The sequence below is a fragment of the Pongo pygmaeus genome, chromosome 4 (assembly GCF_028885625.2).
Source record: "Pongo pygmaeus isolate AG05252 chromosome 4, NHGRI_mPonPyg2-v2.0_pri, whole genome shotgun sequence".
Taxonomy (NCBI): Eukaryota; Metazoa; Chordata; class Mammalia; order Primates; family Hominidae; genus Pongo; species Pongo pygmaeus.
In genome coordinates, this window is record NC_072377.2 from 72547141 (window position 1) to 72568508 (window position 21368).

The 21368-nt window shown below is 42.5% G+C and overlaps 1 protein-coding gene across 2 annotated transcripts; it reads right to left on the minus strand.

The window, feature by feature from the left end:
- Positions 1-1606: 1606 nt before the first annotated feature.
- Positions 1607-18800, minus strand: CD180 (CD180 molecule). Of its 2 annotated transcripts, none has more exons than XM_054489524.1 (3): positions 18546-18800; positions 7860-8026; positions 1607-6576 (listed from the first exon to the last, which is right to left on the minus strand). In XM_054489524.1, exons 1-3 carry the CDS (start codon positions 18633-18635, stop codon positions 4848-4850), a joined length of 1986 nt encoding a protein of 661 aa, XP_054345499.1. In that variant the 5' UTR covers positions 18636-18800; the 3' UTR covers positions 1607-4847. The 2 variants fall into 2 exon arrangements, with proteins under 2 accessions (XP_054345499.1, XP_054345500.1); XM_054489525.2 differs by having other exon boundaries at positions 2926-6576; positions 7860-8022; positions 18546-18581.
- Positions 18801-21368: the final 2568 nt, after the last annotated feature.

The following is a 21368-nucleotide window of genomic DNA, read 5'->3' on the forward strand; positions in this document are numbered from 1 at the left end:
GACTCTCAAAAAAAAAAAAAAAAAAATATATATATATATATATATACACACACACAGATATATACACATATATATATACACACATTATATATAAAATTTTGTTTTTTCCCATTAAGTTCTATATGTTTACGATTCAGCTACGTTGCTATGGCTGCATCTAATACACTGCTTCTAACTACTGTCTAGTGCTTCCTGTCTTGAGCATCTTCCCCATTTTACCCACCTACTTCCTAGTGCAGAACACTCAAATTGCTGTGAACTTTCCCCTCCACAAATAACGCTGCAATGAATCACTCTGTGGACATATGATGCTTTCTTGGGAAAAAACCCCAGAGCAGTTTGTGGGTAATACATTTAATTTGATTAATTGTTGCCAGATGGTCCTAGAATGGCTGTACCGGTCTACATCCCCATAATCAGGGCATGTAGTTCCTAAAACCCCACAGCCCCAACTACACTATCATCTAGCTTTCTCTTTTTGCCAGTCCAATAGATATAAACATTTATCTCATTTTAACTTGTATTTCTCTGATTGCTAATAGAATCAACATATTTTTAGTGTTAAGATGTTCCACCTAAGAGCATGGAGTATCTCCTCATTTATTCAGATCATCTAATATCCTTAATAATTTATCTATTGTTGCACATTTAGGTTCTCTCCAAGGAAGAGAGAAAGAGAAAAAGGGAGACCTAATTTATTTAGAAAGCCCATTAATCACCATAAAGGGCGGAGGAGGAGATGGAATGGATGCTCTGGTGGCCACTTGTCCTCTGCTTACCTTTGCAGGATCCAGCCAAGTGCTCAGAGAACATTAACCAAAGATGGGGAGGATTGGAGGACGGTGTTCGATGAACTTCACTGCTTAATCATTCATGAGCAATAACAGCTTTTAAATAGAATATGTAGATTAATTCTTACCTTTATCAAGTTCCACAGTATTCAATAAATGATTTCAAATTGTCAATAGCTAGGATAAAGTGGAGTGGGTGGGAGTGGGTGGGAGAGCAGGGTGGCTTTAGGAGCAGGGTCTTGGAGGATGGCGGTGACGGCAGAAGGGACTAACGAGCCACCTGACCAGGACGTTTCACCCTTGTATTTGAGGGTTCCTTAGTGCTTTTTCCCCATTTTGTTAAGAAATTTCCTCTTATGGGATATGGAGCAATTCTCCAGCTCATTTGACTCATGGGGCCTAATATATACTTTTGCCATTGGTTGATAACATTAAGATAAGGGAAGTATTTTACATGCTGAGAGTCCAGGGCCAATCCCAGTCTAACAGAATCCCAATATCTAGGGGTGAAGCACAGGAATCTGTTTTGTAAAGAAGTCCCCCGATTATTCTGGTGTTAAACTGGAACAGCCCACTGGCTCATCCATTCCTCCACTGCCTTCAGGCTAACTCTCACCACGTTACACCTTCATACTCTTAACATGTCAGGCAATCAACTCCAGCCCAACACTTGGGACCCCCCAAGTCATGACTTGCTAAGAAACAACCACATCCCTTCTTGCTATAATTCAAGTTTCTATTCAGCATTCAGGGCCAAACAATGTCAGTTACCCCTCTTGAACACTATACTAATATAGGAAAACATTCAAGAGCCATTTGTTTCATACTTTTATAAACATCAAAATTGCAAACAACACTGATTGGAGAGTTGGACAAATAAGAATAGCATGAGAGTTTTCTGTCTTGGAATTTTACAGATAGTGACTGTGTTCAAGGGCTGTGCTGTACTAAGCAGTGGCTGCTGGCACAGGGAAAGGTGTAATTCTCTCCTGGGTTGTAGGAGTTGCAGCTCATGCAGAGAGTCCTCTGTGATGGAGGCCAGTCAGCTTTTATGGACTTCAATGCTATTTGCTTCAGTACCCTTTGAAATGCAGGGTCAGCTCACTGAGCTACATCATGCAATAATAACACATTTTTATAGGAGTAGCTTGTCAGAGCAGCAACAACATGCAATACATAAAACCAATAAACACACCATGTTACAGATTCTATCCTAGTAAACAGGATAAAGCAATAAAATTGACAGCAGCCATCAAAAAGCTCCCTTCCTGACTTTGTGGGGTGAATTTACTGTTGCTTAAAACAGAGGAGCTGTCACAACGCCTTAGATCAGTTACGGAGCTGCAAGCTGCATCGCATGGAAGGGAGCGGGCCTGAGAAGTGAAAGCAGGATGGGCAATTATGCTTTGCTAAGGCCTGGGCCCCTTTCATTGTTAGTGTGATGTAATTCACATCAGAGATTTTCTACAGAATTGTTTCGTTTTTCCAAGTTACATATTAAATATTATGGAGGGCAGTATGTCTATGGGTTGGTAAACCAGCAATTAGTATTTTCCATCTGCAGCTTAAATCCCTAAGGCAAGAAAGAGCTTACCTGTGACAGAATATGCAGGGACTCAATGGGTTGGTGCTGTCTAAAACTGGATTCTTAGAGTTTGGACCTTCCACATTTTACATGGAATCATTTGGCTGGGAACCCTGAGCCAACCTCAGTCCAACAGAATCTCAGTAACTGGGGGTGAGGCCTGGGAATCCATTTTGTAAAAACTTCCCTAGGAGATGCCAGTGAAAAACATGTGGGAGGCCCAGGAAAGCGTGGAGAGGTCAGGAGCTAAGAGTCAGCGGCATGGGCATGGTGGCAGAACTAGGAGCTAATAAAGGCTCAGGGATCAGCACATATTAAAAATATATTGAGTCTTGGCCGGGCACGATGGCTCTCACCTGTAATCCCAGCACTTTGGGAGGCCAAGGCGGGCACATCACTTGAGGTCAGGAGTTCAAGACCAGCCTGGCCAACATGGTGAAACCCCATCTCTACTAAAAATACAAAAATTAGCCAGGCATGGTTGTGGGCACCTGTAATCCCAGCTACTCAGGAGGCTGAGGCAGGAGAATCGCTGGAACCTGGGAGGCAGAGGTTACAGCGAGCCAAGATCGCACCATAGCACTCCAGCCTGGGTGACAGAGCAAGACTCGGTCTCCAAAAAAAAAAATTTATATATATATATATATATATGCACACATATGCAGAGAGAGAGACAGAGAGTCCTTACTATGTCCCAGGCATGTTCTAGGGTATCTTTGGGCAAAGACCCTCCCATGGCACTTGTATTTGGGAGAGACAAGACAAGACAAACTAATTAAAACAAATGAAGAAGTTAATTCCAAACACTGATAAGCATTATAAAGATTATAAAACCAGGTGAGGCATAGAGGTTGCTTTGGATTAGCTAGGTCAGAGAAGAACTCCCTGAAAGGAGAAAATATTAGCACTGAAATCTCAAGGAGATGAAGGAAGGAGTCATTTGGAGGTTAATGGCAGTATCTTCCAGGCAAAGGAAAGAGCAAGTGTGAAGGCCTGAAATCCCTGAGCAAGGAAGAGGTTCACCCACTGCTGTTCCCTGCCTGCCCTGCTTTTCCTGGGGGTGAAGAGACAAAGAGGATGACCCCCAAGTTTCCACTCTGTTATGATGTCCCACTAGTATGCCCTCAATTTAAGGACTAATATATTCTGATTGGTTAGATCCATTTTTACTTTGTTAGCTTATCAGAATTTCATAACTATAAGTCACCATCTCTATCTCTACCCTAAAATTGGCTATTGAACAGAATCCAGGCCTTATCAATGCACCACTTGAGTCCAGGAGCTCCTGCCAAGCTTGTCTGGCAATCAGGACTTCAGAAGATAGAGGCCTGTGTGAGTATGGCCCTTTAGGCCTAAGTCATGACATTGCTCTTTGTCTATCTGCATTCAGTGGTCCAGGCCCCTGTCCATTGCTGGTGTGATCTTTGGTGACATCCCCAGCCTCAACAGAAACCACTTCTCACTAAGCCAGCTTTACTGTGTTCCCAACAGCTAGCATGAAGGGATGTCTTCTTCCTCATTTTCATGTAAAGGTGCTATTTCAAATGCTCTCCGGAGCAAATAGGCTTTTAAGGGCGAGCCTGAGAACCAAACCACCATTTATTTCACAGTTCTCCTGGAAAAGAGGCTTCTAGGAACCAGATGCCCAAATGAGAAGAGCATTTTGGGTCACAGCCCACCTGCAAATTAGGATCTGTAACATAAGAGCCAGAACATCAGATAGGCAGAGAGAGCCTGCCTGGTTCCTGAACTGAGTGAGGCAAATGTGGAAGAAATTCTAAACCTTGGGGGTGGGTTCTTTTTTTTACAGCCATTCGCACCCTAGGGGCATTACAGAGACCTTACAGACCTAAGGATTAAGAAGATTAATGGAGTCAATTTGATACCAAGTTTCATTTCTCAGACTTTTCTTTTAAATTTATTATGCTTTTCTTTTTTCATTTAAAATAAGGATTGACACTTTGTCCCCAACTAAGTTTCTCAAATGGCTACATTACTGAGAACCCAGACCCAAGCACAATGCTGTAGGGGGGGTGGGTAGCGGGCTGGCTTCAGCTCTGCCAAATTGTGGGGGCTGAAGATCTCCTTTCAGGGGCGGGGTGTGTGGTGCTGGGAGGGATGTCGGTGACTAGAAGGGGAATGGCCTCCCTGTGGGAGACTCCGGGGCCAGCAGTCCTTGCCCAGCCCCTCCCTCTGCTTCCTCCCACTCTTCCACATGCGGAAAGGGCTCTGTGCCTCTCACAGCAGCATCTGACCCTCTGGCCTGAGTGGTTTGGTGTATGTACTTGCCTAGAAGGTTCTTTAGCTCTGGGACTCACAGGAGTAAGAAGCCCAGAAAAGCACAGTGAGTCCCTGCCCAGCTCCAGGAAGCAATCTGAAAAGTCTGATCTGGTCAACAGCAGATGCCAGTTCCTTCACTTAGAGCAATTTTGCTAAGCACATTTATTTGCTTTCTCTGGAAACTTTCAGCACTAAATGTGTTGGTATTTCCACCTGAGAAGGTATTTAACTGCAAAAAACAGCAGAATAGCCAACAATAATAAAAATACTATAAGAAAGAAAATGCCTATGGCTGTAATCCCACAGGACAGCTTGACATCAGATAGCTTAACTCCCCTTAGAGATGGCGGGTTTGCACACGTGGTCTCCTCCAAGCCTTCAAGTTTGTGCAGGTTTTCTTTGTACCATGTTAAGAAATGAATATTCGAGCAAGTGCAGTCCAGGGGGTTATGACTTAAATTAATGGTGCTCTGCTGGGACAAGATGGGGAGGAGATGGGGTGAGATGATGTTAATGTTGTTGGCAGCCAGATTGAGGTAGATTCCCTTAAGATGGCTAAGAGAATCAATGCTGTCGCATGTCAGGCTGTTGTGGCTTAAGTCTACGTGGCTCATTTTTCCCAAGCTGTGGAATGCTTGCCGGTCTATAGAGAGGAGACCACAGGAGGATAAAATCAGAACCTCCAAGCTGTCCATGGTCTGAAGTAGGTTGGTCCTCGTGATAGTCCCATCTTGAAAGTGATTCCCTTTTAAGTTGAGATGCCGGAGAACTGGTAGACCTGCTAGAAGATGCTGATTGCTGGTATCAAGGAAGCAGTAAGTGAGATTCAGAACCTGAAGGAAATGGAGGTTTTGGAAGGGACTTTGTGGAGCATTAATGTGTAAGCGGGTAAACGCCAAATCGAGGAGTTCTAGCTGAGGACATTCTTTGAATGCCTGACTCTGGAGACCAAGAGGCTCATTGTGGCTCAGGTTTAAAGTGTGCAAGTGGGACAGGTTTTTGAGTTGCAGACTGCAGCAGTCAGAAGCCTCTATGTCATTATGGCTTAAATCAAGTGTCTGAAGGTTTCCTAGTTTCTCCAAGCAGCCAACACCAAGGTCAAGTTTCTTCACGTTGCCTCTGATGTAGAGGTGTGTAAGGGAGGGGAAATTGGCAGCACTGATTTGACACAATTGGTCAAAATGATTTACACTGAGAACTAATTTCTTGAGCAAGTTCAGACCCTTAATCCCAGAGGGTAGCCCTTTCAAGTGAGTTGCTGTCAGATCCAATTCCTGGATTTGGGTGAAGCACTGAAATGTGGTGGATGAGATGTCAGAGAAGTGGTGTTTCTGCAGGTTGAGGCTCTCAACAGACATTTCACAGAGTCCCTTGAGCATGGCTGAACTAATGTCTTCATCACCAATGTCCTCAAATGTTCCCAGCCAGAGAGACTGAGTAGTAGAGTTCTGCAGACCATTGAATATAACAGACAAATTTGGAGTTCCTCCAAAGTTCAAACTTTGGAAGACTGTTGAATCAAAAGCCCCAAGCTCAATACCTTTAACATTATTGCCATTGAAGTTCAGACTTAGGTTGGTGGCCTGCTCCAGAGACCTCATGTCTTCTCTAGAGAGGTGGTGTATAGCATTATTCTGAAAATCTAGTACTTTCAGATTCCGTGCTGGGAAGTCTTTGGGGAACTTAATGGAGGAAATATGGTTGCTTCCAAGATACAAGCTTTCCAAGTTTTCCAGATTGTGCACTGGAATAAACTCAAGATTGGATATTCCCGTTTGGATTAAGAAAAGATGCTTCAGTGACTTGGGCCCATTAAGCGATGTTTCTGCCATGAATATCAGGGGATTTCCAGTTAACACAAGTGTGCTCAATTGATGATGGCTTTGAAAAGTGTCTTCGTGTATCCAGTTAATCTGGCACCTTGAAAAGATAATCGTATTTAACAATAATTCATTTGAAAAAAGGAAAAAAATACTTTACAGTGACACACATTAACAAAGTCATCTTTTGTATCATTCAAAATCAAATATAAGAACTTTCTTCAGTATCAACAGATGGCCTATTGAAGAAATTAATTAATAGCCTCACTTCTGAACACTCCGATCTAGATTTTTTTCCAGGTATCTCACCCCTTAGATTGAACCCTCAGAGGTTTGTGCTTGTATTCTAACGAACCATGGGTCATTTGATTGTGGCAAAAATCAAATTATTATTTACTGTTTTAAGTAATACAAAATATATCATATAGATGCATAATAGATAATATATGGTATAAAATACATATATATATATAAATCTGTGTCATCCTGGGCAAGTTACAACTTTTCTCAACCTCTGTATTTTCATCTGAGAAAACCATCCTGGTATTGCACCTAAAAATACTGGATTACACACACACACACACACACACACACACACACACACAGATGGCCTCCTCATCTAACCATAAGTTGGATGATACTATGCACCATGGAACCTCACACTGGTGGTTTTAAAGATGAAGCGGTACTATGGATGTGGACATTCTGTCCACAGAATCTGAAGTTGAAGGACAAAATAGAAGAAGTAGAACTGCCGCAAAGGGTGCAGACTGCAGGTACACGCAGAGCCTGTCCCCTCTTAAACACACACACACACACACACACTGTATAGCCCTTTCATTTTCTTCCCTTATTTTCTTGTATTTTCTTGTATTTTCTTGTATTTTCCCTTATTTTCTTATTTTCTTCCTACTGGTTCTCAAACACTGGCTCAGCATGTGGAATCCCAATTATGCCACTATAACAAAACAATGGAACTCATTTTCCAGTTTGTAGGGGGGGCAAAGTAGATGGTGTGCTTTTCTCCTAGAAATTCTTCTTAAATGTCATTACCCAAAAATAAACTATGCCAAAATTTAGCATAGTTTGGCATCTGATTTAGTACAATATTATTTTCATTTTTGCTATCAGTATTCCTTAGAACTGCTCGAACAGTACTATTGATGCAACTAGTTTGAGAGCAATCCACTTTCCTCTCCATTGGTTGATGTTTATTTAAATTATATTTCACCCACATAGAAGTATTTCATGGGGAGGCGTAAACATGTAGTATAAGCAGATTGTCCCTGGGCCCCCCAAAAAGGTCCTGCAAATAAATTGAGCACATACTGTATTTTAACTTAAATAAAATATCAAGAGCACACAAATAACTCAGATACATACCTAGTTAAATCCAAAAAGGTAAGATTCATGAGTCTGCTGAAGGTTCTATTGTGAATTGTAGGCAAAAAATTAAAGCTGAATTCCAAAAATTCTGTTGTGTTTGGTAGAGTGTCAGGGATTTCACTGAGACCTAAATTTTCACAATTATACGTTTTGTTGGCTTCTTTCTGATGGGAGAAACAAAGTAAATTAATATTAGACTTAATAATTTTATAGACTACCTAGCAAAATGATATATGTTTTACCTTCCGAGCAGCAATCGTACTTCTAGTAATCTTTACCAAATATACCCTTGCCAAAAACAAGATGATGAATGCACATTGTTAACTGTAGTACTTTTTTTGTAATAGCAAAATTGACAATAACCAGACTATTCATCAATATAGGACTACTTGAACAAAACATGGTACATTCACAAAATGGAATCCTCTAAAACTGAAAAAAATTAAAAAAAACCCTCCATATATTGATATGGAGTGATATCTGGGATATATTTCAAGGTGAAAAAAGCAAAATGCAGAACAATATATGTAGTGTATAGAGTATACAGTATGTAGTATAATGTACAGAGTATGCCTTTTGTGTAAGAAAGGTATGTGTGAATTTTCTTATATTTGTTAAAACAAATCATGCAAAAACCCAAAAACTGATTGCCTTTAAGAAGAGGGAAGAGACCAGATAGAAGAGCAGGGATAGATGTGAGACTTCTCTGAATGCACTTGGTTTTACAGTTTTGATTTTGGTTGAATGGAAATGTTTAATTTCAGTTTGAAACAAACAAATCAACCTTAGATAAGCACCACCAAAATAAGACAATCAAACATTACATACTTTCGGATGTGAGACAATGTGAGGTATATAGCATTGTCTATGAAGTATTCTTGCCAAAAACATAATTAAACTTGAAACTCATCAAGATTTTAGGTTTAACTTCACATCTCAAAGTGATATGGTGGATTTAAATGGGACATTCTATAGAACAACTGACTTTGTTTTATCTGTGTGTGTGCGTGTGTGAGAGAGAGAGAGAGAGAGAATGAGAGAGGAGATAGTGCTTGTTAAAAGACACAGAGATATAAGATCTACTGAAGAGACATAACCATCAAATAATAGAGTAGCCCTCATTTAGATCCTGATCCAAATAAAGCAGTTCAAAAAGGCATTTTATAGACTGTCAGGTAATTTTGAATGAGGACAGAATTCGATGATATTAAGGAATTCTGGATTTTGTTAATGACAGTGGACTTGTGGTTATTTAAAAGAAATGTTCTTATTCTTCTGAGATGCATATTTAAATATTTAGGAGTAAAACAGCATGATGTTGGAAATGGCTTTAAAATAATCTGGCAAAAAAGGAGGAGAGGAATGTAGAGATGAAGTGAGTGGGCAAAATGCTTATGATTGTCGAATATTGAGATTCTTTGTTACTATTTTTGTATATGTTTAACATTTTTTCTTAACACAATGCTTAAAAAAACTAGCAGGGTGGCATAGACCTGAGGCCTTGCAATCTTGAAGTATGAATTAATTTTAGATCTCTGTATTTGTAGGCTGCTGATACCAGACAGTAGGCTTTTGGGCACAACCCTACACATAAGTACAGATAACTTCGTCATCCTGTGCCCCAGGGTAGTCATGTATTCTGAAGCCTGCCAATCACGTCCTAACACAAGTTATGTGTTGAACTAAGTACGTAAAAATGGGAGGTGGTTTTTTAGAAGGCTGTAGAACTGTGGGGTCATTATTTATCTGGCTAATGCTTTAAGATGAAGGGTAGTGGGGAAAATAGGAAGGTCTGACAGGGCAGGTATGAAAGTCTGATGGAGTATATTTTGCCTGTGGAGTCTCCTTGGAAAGATACAAATGATCTCTAGGGAAAGTTCCTGCTATGCTTTGAATATGTCCTCCAGAGTTCATGTGTTGAAAACTTAATTGCCATTGTAATACTAAGAGGTGAGGCCTTTGAGAGGTGATTGGATCATGAAGATTCCACACTCATGAATGAATTAATACTATTACTGCAGAGTGGGTTAGTTATCGAGGGACTGGACTCCTGATAAAGCGAGTAAGTTATTGGGTGGCCGAGGTGGGCAGATCACAAGGTCAGGAGTTCAAGACCATCCTGGCTAACATAGCAAAACCCTGTCTCTACTTAAAATACAAAAATTAGGTGGGCATGGTTGCGCATGCCTGTAATCCCAGCTACTCAGGAGGCTGAGGCAGGAGAATCACTTGAACCAGGGAGTCAGAGGTTGCAGTGAGCCAAGATTGCACCACTGCACTCCAGCCTGGCCACAGAGTGAGACTCTGTCTCAAAAAAAAAAAAAAAAAAAAGGTGAGGGTAAGTTAGGCCTCCATTTGCTCTGTCCACATGCTTGCTTTCACCTTCATGCATGGAATCACACAGCAAGAAGGCCCTCACCAGATACCAGAGCCAGGCTCTTGGACTTCCTAGCTCCCAACTATGAGAAATAAGTTACTTTTCTGTACAAATTACCCAGGCTGTGGCATTCTGTGATAGCAGCAGGAAACCGACTAAGACAGTGACCTTGGAGGCACAAGAACAAGGACATCCCGGGACCTTGGGCCATCTCTCAGATCGTCTCAGGCTCCAGGTGAGTTCATTCAACCTTCCAGCCCCTGCCTTTGCCTGACACATAGGGGTTCACCAGAAGCCCCACTGAGACTTCCCTGGCCTGGAAAAGATCTACTCTGTTATGGACTCCAGATCAGTGGCTTTTCTTATGCTGAGTTACAAACAGATCTGCTTAGTGAGAAACAGAAGTGCACACATCTTGCTTTGCTTTGAAGCAGGAGGCTTTTGAGATGTCACCATTGTAACCTCATTTTCTTTCACTCCAATTTCTGCTTAGCGATGCACTTTCTTGTAGCCACAGAACATGCTCATCTACAGAAAGTCACCAGTTTTCTTTGATATTGTGACAACATTATAACTGCCACTGATGAAAATGCTTTATTTATATGTCCTTGTAATTTATTCTTCATTTTATAGACCCAAAGTCCTCCAGGCACTGCCACAAATCCGCATAATGTCCTTGAAATGCACACTTTGCATTTAAAACTTAGATTTAGCTGACTGGTTGGGGAAAAAACCACGTGTTGCCAGACCTATCCTTGGTGCCCATGAATATGGACGACCCAGAGAGAATATGCATGTGCAGCTGCTGCCCCAATAGTTGCAAAGGTGCTGATTAGCTTAGAGGAGACATTTTTCTTTTCTGGTCTCCTTTGGCATAACTGATGTCACATACGGTTGGAGAAAAGGGACTTCCTCAGTTTGTCTCACTCTATTCTGGCCCTACAGCAAAAGGCTCAATGCTGTCATTTCCCTCCTTCTCCTGAATATGTAAGTGCCCATGATACCTAAATTATTCTGTGCCTCAGCCTTTTGTGTGCTTTACTAAGCACTTTACTGCACTAATGTGATGCAGAAGATTGAGAATCCAGGAGGAGCTCTGCTAAGCCAGTGGCCTGAGTGAGCTCCTTGAAAATAGAAAGCAGGTAAATGAAGTAGCTTGGTTTCAACCCAGTGAAAAACTGATAACGAGTGGATGACGCTACCAAGAGGATCAAGAAGGCCACCATGAGCCTGTGCCATAATATTGAATCATCTCTGGTTAGGTGGAAATGGCAATAGATCCTGTGCCTTTGATTTCTAGGAGAAAGAGGCAAGTGACAAGAAACACAGCTGATGAGAGAATTTAGAAACCAAACACATTTTAGAGAATGTCTAGGGCTCAGCATACACGTAGCCCTTCCCTTATAGCTTTTATAATCACAATTGTATCATCAAAATGGCCACGATGATAGAGGCACCAAAGCACCACATGCTCTGGAATTATCTAGGAAGCATTAGATTGTTTTCAGACTATTGTAATTTTTTAAGGCAGAAGGTACATACACATGCACACACACACTATTATTCACATTCTTTTTGATTGAGAGTACGCTACTGACATCATGACCCTTAAGCCCTATACACCAATGTTTATATATCCTAAAAACAGGGATATTATGTGACTACAGTGCCATTATGAAATTCAAGATATTTAATATTGATACAATGTTATTATCCAACATACTGTCTATATCCAAATTTTGCCAATTGTCCCATTATTGTTCTTTATAGTAATTTTTGTTTTTCCAATCCAGGATCACACACTGCATTTAGTTGTTGTATCTCCTTAGACTCCTTTAATCTGAGACAGTTCCTCAGCCTTTGTCTTTCACAACATGAATGTCTTTTGAAGAATGCAGGCTTATATTTTGCAGAATGTCCCAGTTATGGGTTTGTATGTTCCTCATAATTTGACCCTGGTTATACATTTTTGGTAGAAATACTGCATTAGTAAGGGTGTCTCATTCTCCCTATCAATATTCAAATGAAACATTTTTGAGCATGAGTTCTGGTAGCCAGGGTTCCAGAACAGCACAATGGTAATGCAACAGAGAGTGAAAGGACAAGATGCAGAGAAGGAACACTGGGCGCCAGCAGACAGCATGGCCACCGCCAGGACCATGTGCTTCTGTTACTTTTTCCAGGCAGACACCCACTACCATTGCAGTTTCTCGGATCTCCACATGACCATTTCCTATAAACCCGGCCTTCTCTTCCTAGAGAAGTCTAGAGATGTGGTCAATTTCCAAAGTCCCTTTCTCACCTCTCTGCTTCTGCTGGCTCCAGTGCAGATGGGACTTCTTGATGTGAACTCACCACAGCAAGCAGAGCTGTGGCAAGGCCACGCGGTATTCATGACAATTGCCTCATGCCCATCACTATTCTAAGTCAAGGGGCATTCGCTTGACACCCACTGTGCACTGGGACCTGTGTCATCTGCTTTGTCTCCAGCTCTGTCTCAGAGCTGCGCTCCTAGAGCTACATCTGTATTTGCAATCCCTTTTCCCTCTAGGTATTCATTTGCATTTTTTCAATCAGGCTCTTATTTTCCTCCCTTCTGCTGTATATCTAACTCCCTCTCATCCCACTGTATTTTCTTTCCTTGAAAGTGTTGAAACATTTTCTAATTTGGAACTCTGAATTTCACTCAAGTGCTTATTCTCACCTTTTCGGATTTCTCATCTGCGCTTAACACATGCAGCAGCCACCTCCCCATGCATCAGAAGTCTGGGACACTGACCTCCAACCCTTCCTCATTAATCATGCCTCCATCCAAGATAGAGCAAGTCGACTGAGCCAAATCCCAGAGCAACAGTTACTCTCTGAAAACAAAACAAACACTCCCTAGAGAGCACATCCCTATAACTTCGTTGTCAGTCTGATTCCTCCAGGCAAAGGGCATTCCAGTTGCATGCACTTTATTTTCTGTTTGTCTGTAAAGTCAGACTGCTTGGGTTCAAATCCTAGCTCTCAACCACCGAGCTGTGTTCTCTGAGCCTCCCTTTTCCTCAAATGTAGATTGAGGTTAGGAACTTCACCTTGCAAGTTTACTGTGAGGATTAATGCGATAATGTGTGTCAGCACTAAACAAGAAGAGTTAGCGTTTAACTGGATCATCACAACCTCACATCATTATCGAAAGCTATTGGGAAGCCCTTGTGTCTACGAACTTGGAGTTCCTTTCAAAAAAGAGCTCTGCTAACCAGTCCCCCACCCACACCTAGGGACTGAAGGGCTCACTTCTATCATAGTTTTGAGGGAAAAGGATGGCCAAGCTGAGCTCACTTGAAAAGGGGAGGCATGCCCACATTCCCAAGTAAATATTTCAAGAGTGCATCTAAAATGATACTACAATCCAAATCACAGAACACAAATTCCAGCTGCTCTTTGCATATTTATCAGCTTCCAAAGACTTGATACGGGTCGTAATATTTTTGCTTAAGTCACACATATACAGGGACACAAACATTCACCGAGAGAGAGAGACAGAGAGAGAAAACATGTAGCATTTGACAATGGAAGAATCTATGTAGACTACAGGTGTTCACTGTAATAGTCTTAGAACTTGTAGGTGGGTTTGGATATTTTTCCAAATAAAAAGTTTTATTTAAAACTTGTATGTAAAAAACAAAACAATTTTGATCCATCTAAATGTGAAACCTAGAAATAGAAAATAAATACAAAACAATAAAGCTTCTAGAAGAAACATGGGATAATATCACAGTCTTGAGGTAGGCACAAGATTTCTCAAACAGGACAGAAATGTACTGAAAATACAGAAAAAAAATAAGTTGAGGTATATTAAAATTAAGAACTTTGGGGCCGGGCACGGTGGCTCACGCCTGTAATCCCAGCACTTTGGGAGGCTGAGGGGCGGATCAGGAGGTCAGGAGATCAAGACCATCCTGGCTAACACGGTGAAACCCCGTCTCTACTAAAAATATAAAAAATTAGCCGGGTGTGGTGGCGGGTGCCTGTAGTCCCAGCTACTGGAGAGGCTGAGGCAGGAGAATGGCGTGAACCAGGGAGGTGGAGCTTGCAGTGAGCTGAGATCACGCCACTGCACTCCAGCCTGGGCAACAGAGTGAGACTCCGTCTCAAAAGAAAAAAAGAAAAAAAAAAAAAAAAAGAAATACTCAGTACTGCGTAATTTATAAAGAAAAGAGGCCTAATTGGCTCACTGCTCTGCAGGCTCTACAGGAAGCACGGTGCTGGCATCTGCTTGGCTTCTGGGGAGGACTTGAGACGCTTACAATCATGGCAGAAGGCGGACGGAGAGCAGGCACGCTGCATGGTGAAAGCAGGAGAGAGAGAATGACAGAGGAGGTGCCACTCTTTTCGATGACCAGATCTCAGGAGAACTCATTATCACCAAGACAGCACCAAGCTGTGACGGAGCTGCCCCCACACGCCTCCCACCAGGCCCTACCTCCACCACTGGGGATTACAATCCAACATGAGATCTGGGCAGGGACACAGATCCAAACTATATCAGATCCCAAGTGGCGAACTGGGCCTAAATTTTAAATAGAGCCAAGCAGCCACTTGCTGACTAGAGGTCACACATGTACTCTGAGTTTCTGAAAACCCCCATCTGTGTTTAATTTTTGAACTTTTTGATCTCACCTGAACCAACCAATCAGGGCTCAGCTTTATCAACCAGTCAGGGTCCAGCTGCACCAACCGATCAGAACTAAACAAGTTTGAATCTTTCCGCTGCATAAATGAATTTGATTGGGAAGCTGAGTGGGAAATTTCTCTCTATGGAGGCCAAGTTCGTCATTTGTTCCCTGGAATGCACCTTCCAAAGGCTACGTGCCGAAGGCCGTGTCTCCTCAGTTTGCGAACTGTTCATTGGAATAAAGTCTCCTTCCTCAAATTCCACTTCAGATAACTTTTGTTCACAGGCTTAATAGGGTAATGGCGGTCACATGAACATGCAGACACTGCGTGGTTAACTATGCATGAGCTGAAGGGGGAAGAAGAAAAGAGGAAAGGAAAGCAGCTGGGAAGGGTGAGTAAAGTTCGGGGTAATTTACCCTTGAAAAACGGCCAAACCCTTAAGTCAAAGGCAAGAGTTTATTCTTTCAGCCACCCCTCCTTTTATCCCTTGCCAGCAGCCTGGAAAGTTCCAGACTCTCAGGAATAAGTTCCATTTGTCTTTGCATCCCCCAACTCCCCCCCTAGTATCCACACAGTAGAAAGGGCTCCCTAAACAGCCTTAGAATCTTGTTCTTGAGAGCTCACTCACACATGATAGTTGAAACAAAAGAAAATACAGATCTGATGCTAACTGAATAGCTGACAAGGTCATTTAAAATCAGACTTCTTTCAGAGGGAGGGCTGCAGGAAGGTTGTTGTATTGGAAGGTTTCAGTTTCATCTGGCTTATCCAAAAAGGAAAGACTTTGCTGTCACACAGGGCTAGGCTTGCAGGCCCTAGAACCCTGAGCACCACTCCTGAGACATGAATAGCACTGAAGGCCCCAGAACAGGCAGCCAAAGGACTAGGGGGCCTCCCCCGATGCAAGGATTTCAGAGTTAAACTTGTAGGTGTTTTAAGAGTGGGGCATTTAAAACAGCCTGCTTCCCAATGAGCTGGAATTAAATGGTGATGTTATCCTATTGGAGGCTGTCGCCTGGAAGTGATAACCTATGTTCCTGATCACTGGGGGGATGGTGCCCTCATTCCTACCCATTTGTCATGCCTCCCAAATGTCTGTATGACATTGACCTGAAACCACCTTTGCAAAATTATGACAGCAAGAGAAATATGACATAGTTGACTCCATCTTACTTCTAACCTCCAGTTTCTCCTTGGTCATTCCTGGGTGTAGACCAAGCTGAATTTGGGATGAATTTAGTTTATAGTTTAACCTTAAAGCAAGGATGATAATAGCCCTTCTTAAAACAAAAGCACCTTTTTAAAACTAAAGAAAGGTCACCCGTTAGGATTATGAGAGGGACTTGAATTTGCCTAAGATGTTGGCATAGTTACTCCTTACTGTTCAGGAGCCATGTGGCCAGAGGTCAGAAGATTTGTGACTTCCCCAATTACTCCTGTAGATAACATCACTATTATAGCATCTAAGAATTTTTTTGAGATATCTTTCAGACTAACCCCACCCAGACTCCTGACTCACCCCATCCTGTGGCCTCACCCAGAAGTGGACTCAGAACTGAGGACCATTTTCCAAAACCTTATGACTTCTTCCCCAACCAGTCAACATTTGCCATTCCCGTGTACCCTGCCCACCAAACAATCCTTGAAAACTCCTAATCTCCAAGACTTTGGAGTGATTGATTTGAGTAATAACTCTGTCTCCCACCTGGCGTGGCCAGTCTCACATCAATTAAACTTTCTTTACTGCAATGCCATAGTCTCAGTGGATTGATTTTATCTGGGCAGTGGGCAGGAAGAACTTGTCTGGCAATTGCAGACCTTCCAACCTGAAGGATGAGGGGACAGCCTTCTGGGGCTGATAGAAATGTCTTACTCTTCTCCTTCTGTTATGGGCTGAATTTTGTCTCCCCCACCACCAAATTCATATGTTGAAATCCTAACCCACAGGACCTCAGAATGTGACTGTATTTAGAGACAGGGCCTTTAAAGAGGTCATTAAGGGAAGCTGAGGTCATATAGGTGGGCCCTAATCCAATCTGACTGGAGTCCTTAAAAGATGAGGACATTTGGACAAACAAAAAGACACCAGGGACGCTCATGCACACAGGAAAGGCCATGAGAGGACACAGAGAGAAGATGGCCATCTGCATGCCAGGGAGCGAGGGTGCAGAAGAAGCAAACTCTGCCAACACCTTGATCTTGAAATTCCAGCCTCCAGAACTGTGAGGCAATCAATTTCTCTTGTTTAAGTCACCTAGTCTGTGCTATTCAGGTTTTTTGTTTGTTTGTTTTTGTTTTTTGGTGTATTTTTTGTTTGTTTGTTTTAAGACAGAGTCTTGCTCTGTCGCCGAGGCTGGAGTGCGGTGGCACAATCACGGCTCACTGCAACCTCTGCCTCCCGGGTTTGAGTGATTCTCCTGCCTCAGCCTCCCGAGTAGTTGGGATTACAGGCATGTGCCACCATGCCCAGCTAATATTTGTATTTTTAGTACAGACGGGGTTTTGCCATGTTGCCCAGACTGGTCTCAAACTCCCAGTCTCAAGGCATACACCCACCTTGGCCTCCCAAAGTGCTGGGATTATAGGCGTGAGCCACCACACCTGGCCCAGTCTGTGGCATTTGTCATGACAGCCCAAGCAAACCAACACACACCTTCCCAGCCTTCATTTCTCATTGGCATGATGCCTCCTCTTGGACTGCTGCTGATTCCGTCCTAATACCAGACCAACAAGACTCTGCTTACCCAGCTCTGAGCCTTACCCCAGCGCTGGCTTTGCTCTGCTCTTCCTGATCCTCTGATCTTCTAGTCCTGCCCCAGGGCAACTCCACATCTGGCTACTCTTGGCTCTTACTCTTCTTTTTTACCTCAACCCAGACCAGCAGCTCACCAAGCCACCGAGACTCATGGTTCCTCCTGTATGTAGCCCTTGTCTGACAGACCACGTGATATTGATCACTTGCGGGGTCAGAGAAAGCGGGAGGAAGTTTGAAGCATTTTAGAGGATGGCAAGAGAAGGAGGCCCTTCTCCTTTTTCTCTCATCACCCCCTCCAAGAACTTCCCACAGGTTGATAAATATTGCTATGGTCCGAAACAGAAGGTGCAATTTGGCTCTATTCTCAGATTTTCCTCCTATGGGTTTGTAAAACAGATGGAGGGCTGTCCAAGTCGAGGAGAGAGCCAGACTCATTCAGAGTGATCTTTTCAATGCTCGAAAACCTGGCACAGCCCTGTCTTTACTAATTCTCACCCTGAGAGTCAGGAGACCAAAGGACTCATTGGGATAGTGGCCATGTGAGAGTGGGGATGTTAAACCAACAGCTCCCCCAGTTTGAGGCAGGTTTAGGGGTCTGCTTTGTGCACAGAGACCCTATTAATATCTTATGACCCGCTTGGGATTATTTGGGTGGAATTGTTTGAAGAGGAGAAAAATTCTCATTGCTTCCTATTAAGATGCCACCAGATGATCCCCTGGCAGAGTTCTTTGGCTCCTTTCTCACAATAATGAAAAAATTATATATATACCTCATTTCCTTTTTAAAGACACTAGATATTGGGATGCCAAGGCTCAGATTGGACTGCGTGCTAAATCTCAAAATTTTCAGACAGTTTAATCTGCATAAAGACAAACAGTTTGGACTCACCTCAACGCACATCTGATCCAAGGAGGTGATGACTTTACAGCCAGCAGAAAACAGCACCACCCAAAAGAAGCAGCTGACGTCAAACGCCATCACAGGACCGGTGCAATCCTAGCTTGGTGGGTTTACCTAATGCTTGGAGCTGAGAAATGGAATCAAACTGTGAAGGCCCTGGCAATTTGGCAGCCAGAGAGGTACTCAGAAGGGTGATCTTGGAACAAGAAATGCTGTTGACTGCTCAGCAATCTGTGGCTCTGTGCTGAAAAAAAAAAAAAAAAAAGGAAGTCCCTTTTGCATACCACCCATCTTTGCCAAAAATAACTGAGGGCCCAGCCCCAGAATGGCCCATTGCATTTCCTGGCACTGAACATGAATCAGTTGTGCAGTCCCTTTGGGCTGATCACACAGACTCTCATTGTGATGGTTCCAATTGACTTTATGCCAACTTCAAGCACTTGGCCAACTCCAACAGCTTCTGGTCCTTTTCCCCGAGAGGGGCTGTGGAAGTGAGGGAGCAGGCTTGAGAGTGTATCTGCTCCTTGAGCCTCAGCTGCTGCCCTGTCCACCTTGTCCGTCCCCACCTCTGGTCTTCATATAGGAGGAAGATTACTTCATCTCTTGACCTGGCGGTTCAGGCTTGTTAAAGCAGTTGGGGTGGACTCCTCTCTTGTTCCCTCCTAACCTGGCCTGGGGAAGTAGGAGACACTGCCATAGATAGAGCAGCCTGGCTAAAGGAGAGTAGAGTTAGGGATGCCAGCCTTGGCTCTGTTTCTTCTTAGAAATAGCTTTGAAGCAGGATTACAATTACCTTTATTATGGAGCAAGATGTGGCAATGATTAAAGAAAGCCAAAGTTCAAACATTCCTCAATAGGCTGCATTTAGCTACCTGTTCTGTCTGTTCTTCAACCCTCTGGCATATAGGATATATTTGGTGTTACTGTTCTCCCACTCCATTTCCAAGAGCCCAGTTCTTAGTATCAGAGTTCACAATGACTTAACTACTACCACCACCACCACCACCACCTCTACTGTATTACTATGATGAATCAAATGACTATAGCATCTGCCATTTATTGAGTCCTTACTATGTGTCAGACACTGGGTCAGGTTTAATGCAGTTTTTTGCTGCATTTTCCTATCCTCGAATATTTCCACATATTCTATAAAAGAGACGTTATTATTTTCCTCATTTTATAGATGTAGAAACTGATGCTTAAGAGAAATTAAATGATCTCTCCCAGCCACACAATTAGAGAGTGGTGGATTAGGGCTTCAGATCCAGAAAATCTCACTGCAGAGACTATGCTGCTACTCTTCACGGTTTAAGAAAGGACTTTGCCTCCTGAAGGAGCTGAAGAGTAGATGGGGCGAAGAATGTTGTTCATCTGGAGATTTCAGAAAAGATGCTAAAAAGCAGAGGGGATTGGAAGAAATATGTACTTGGCAGTCTGCTACGCCCGCTACACATATTTGGGCTTTTCCTGGTCACCCTTAAAATGCCATCTTCATCAACAAAATCATCTCTGAAGATGCTATCAGCAAGACACAGTCTAAGCGAACCCAGACCAATGACAGACCACCTTGCTTCAAATAAGACTTCCATCAGTGTATATTAGGAAGAGCTGAGGACTGGGAAGGGTCTAGTGCTAGACCACAGATCCTTGCTTACCAACTGAGTGACCTTGGGCAAGTCATTTCACTTCTCTAAGTCCGTTTTCCCATCTGAAAAACAAGAATTATAATTCCTGTTCTGCCTACATCACAGAGTAATTATGAGGATCAAATAGGATCATGTATGTGAAAATGCTTTTCTTACCTTAAAGTCCCACATAAATATGCAGAATGTGAGGCAAAGACTGAGTAACGAATTCCGATGTCATGTAAATATCACTCTCAGGAAATTGTCTCCTGCCCCAGAGATGTTGAAAGGCATATTACTTTCCTTCTTAAAGAAAGGTCTGATGGCTCAGTTAAGGCCATCAGATTTTGTCATTTTCTGAGGCTATATCATTTGCATATGATTTACATGTGTTTGCATAATGAATTCAAAAGACTCACTGCAAGTATATAAGAGTAAAATGAAATGAATGAATATGAGTGACCTTCTGCCACAGTATTCAAATCACATATTCAGGGCATAATACCCTGAAATATGAAATAGATTAAAATTTAAACTATTGCAAACAGATGAGAAGATAGGTTTTAGAGTTTAGAGGCAAGAATGAAACTCTTATTTGGTCCCAGAATTTGGATATAAAAAACCACATCCTCTTACAGGTCACCCCATCCAAATGATGTTCATGCCTGAATTCTCTCCTACACACCCCTTAATTCACCCCTCTCTGTAGACAAAAACATACTCTCTGAATTATTTTTCAGTCTATTCTGAAATGCCTCAGGTGACAGAAAGCTCATCATCCCTCACCCCCCAGTGGTTTTGGCCAAGTTTGACTGTTCAAAGGTTTTATCTTATATTGAACTGTTAAAGTCTCCTTTGGCTAACAGAGTAAGTTCAAGGCCTTTTCTACCTTCAAGTATTTGAAAATAGCTACCACGTCCCTGAATCTTTCTCTTTCTAGGTTAAAAATCTCTAGTTCCTCAAACTATGTCATAAATTCATGTATTACAACCCCTAGCAGGCTGTTTATCTAAATGTTTTCCCAATTGCCCAAGAAAAGCACTGACTTGAATTTTAATCCCAGCTTTGCCACTCACTGGTTGTGTGTCACTGGGGCAGTCTCTCAGTCTCAATTTACTTACCTGCGAAATTATGGAGTTTAACTAGCTTGTTAACAAGGTACTTCTTTATTTAAAACTCCATTACT

Coding starts and splice junctions, on each gene's coding strand:
- CD180 (XM_054489524.1), bottom strand. CDS start 18,635: ATGGCGTTTGACGTCAGCTGCTTCTTTTGGGTGGTGCTGTTTTCTGCT. Junction 8,027..18,545: donor TGGATCAGATGTGCGTTGAG/GTGAGTCCAAAC, acceptor TTCTCCCATCAG/AAAGAAGCCAACAAAACGTA. Junction 6,577..7,859: donor ACCTTTTTGGATTTAACTAG/GTATGTATCTGA, acceptor TATCTTTTCAAG/GTGCCAGATTAACTGGATAC.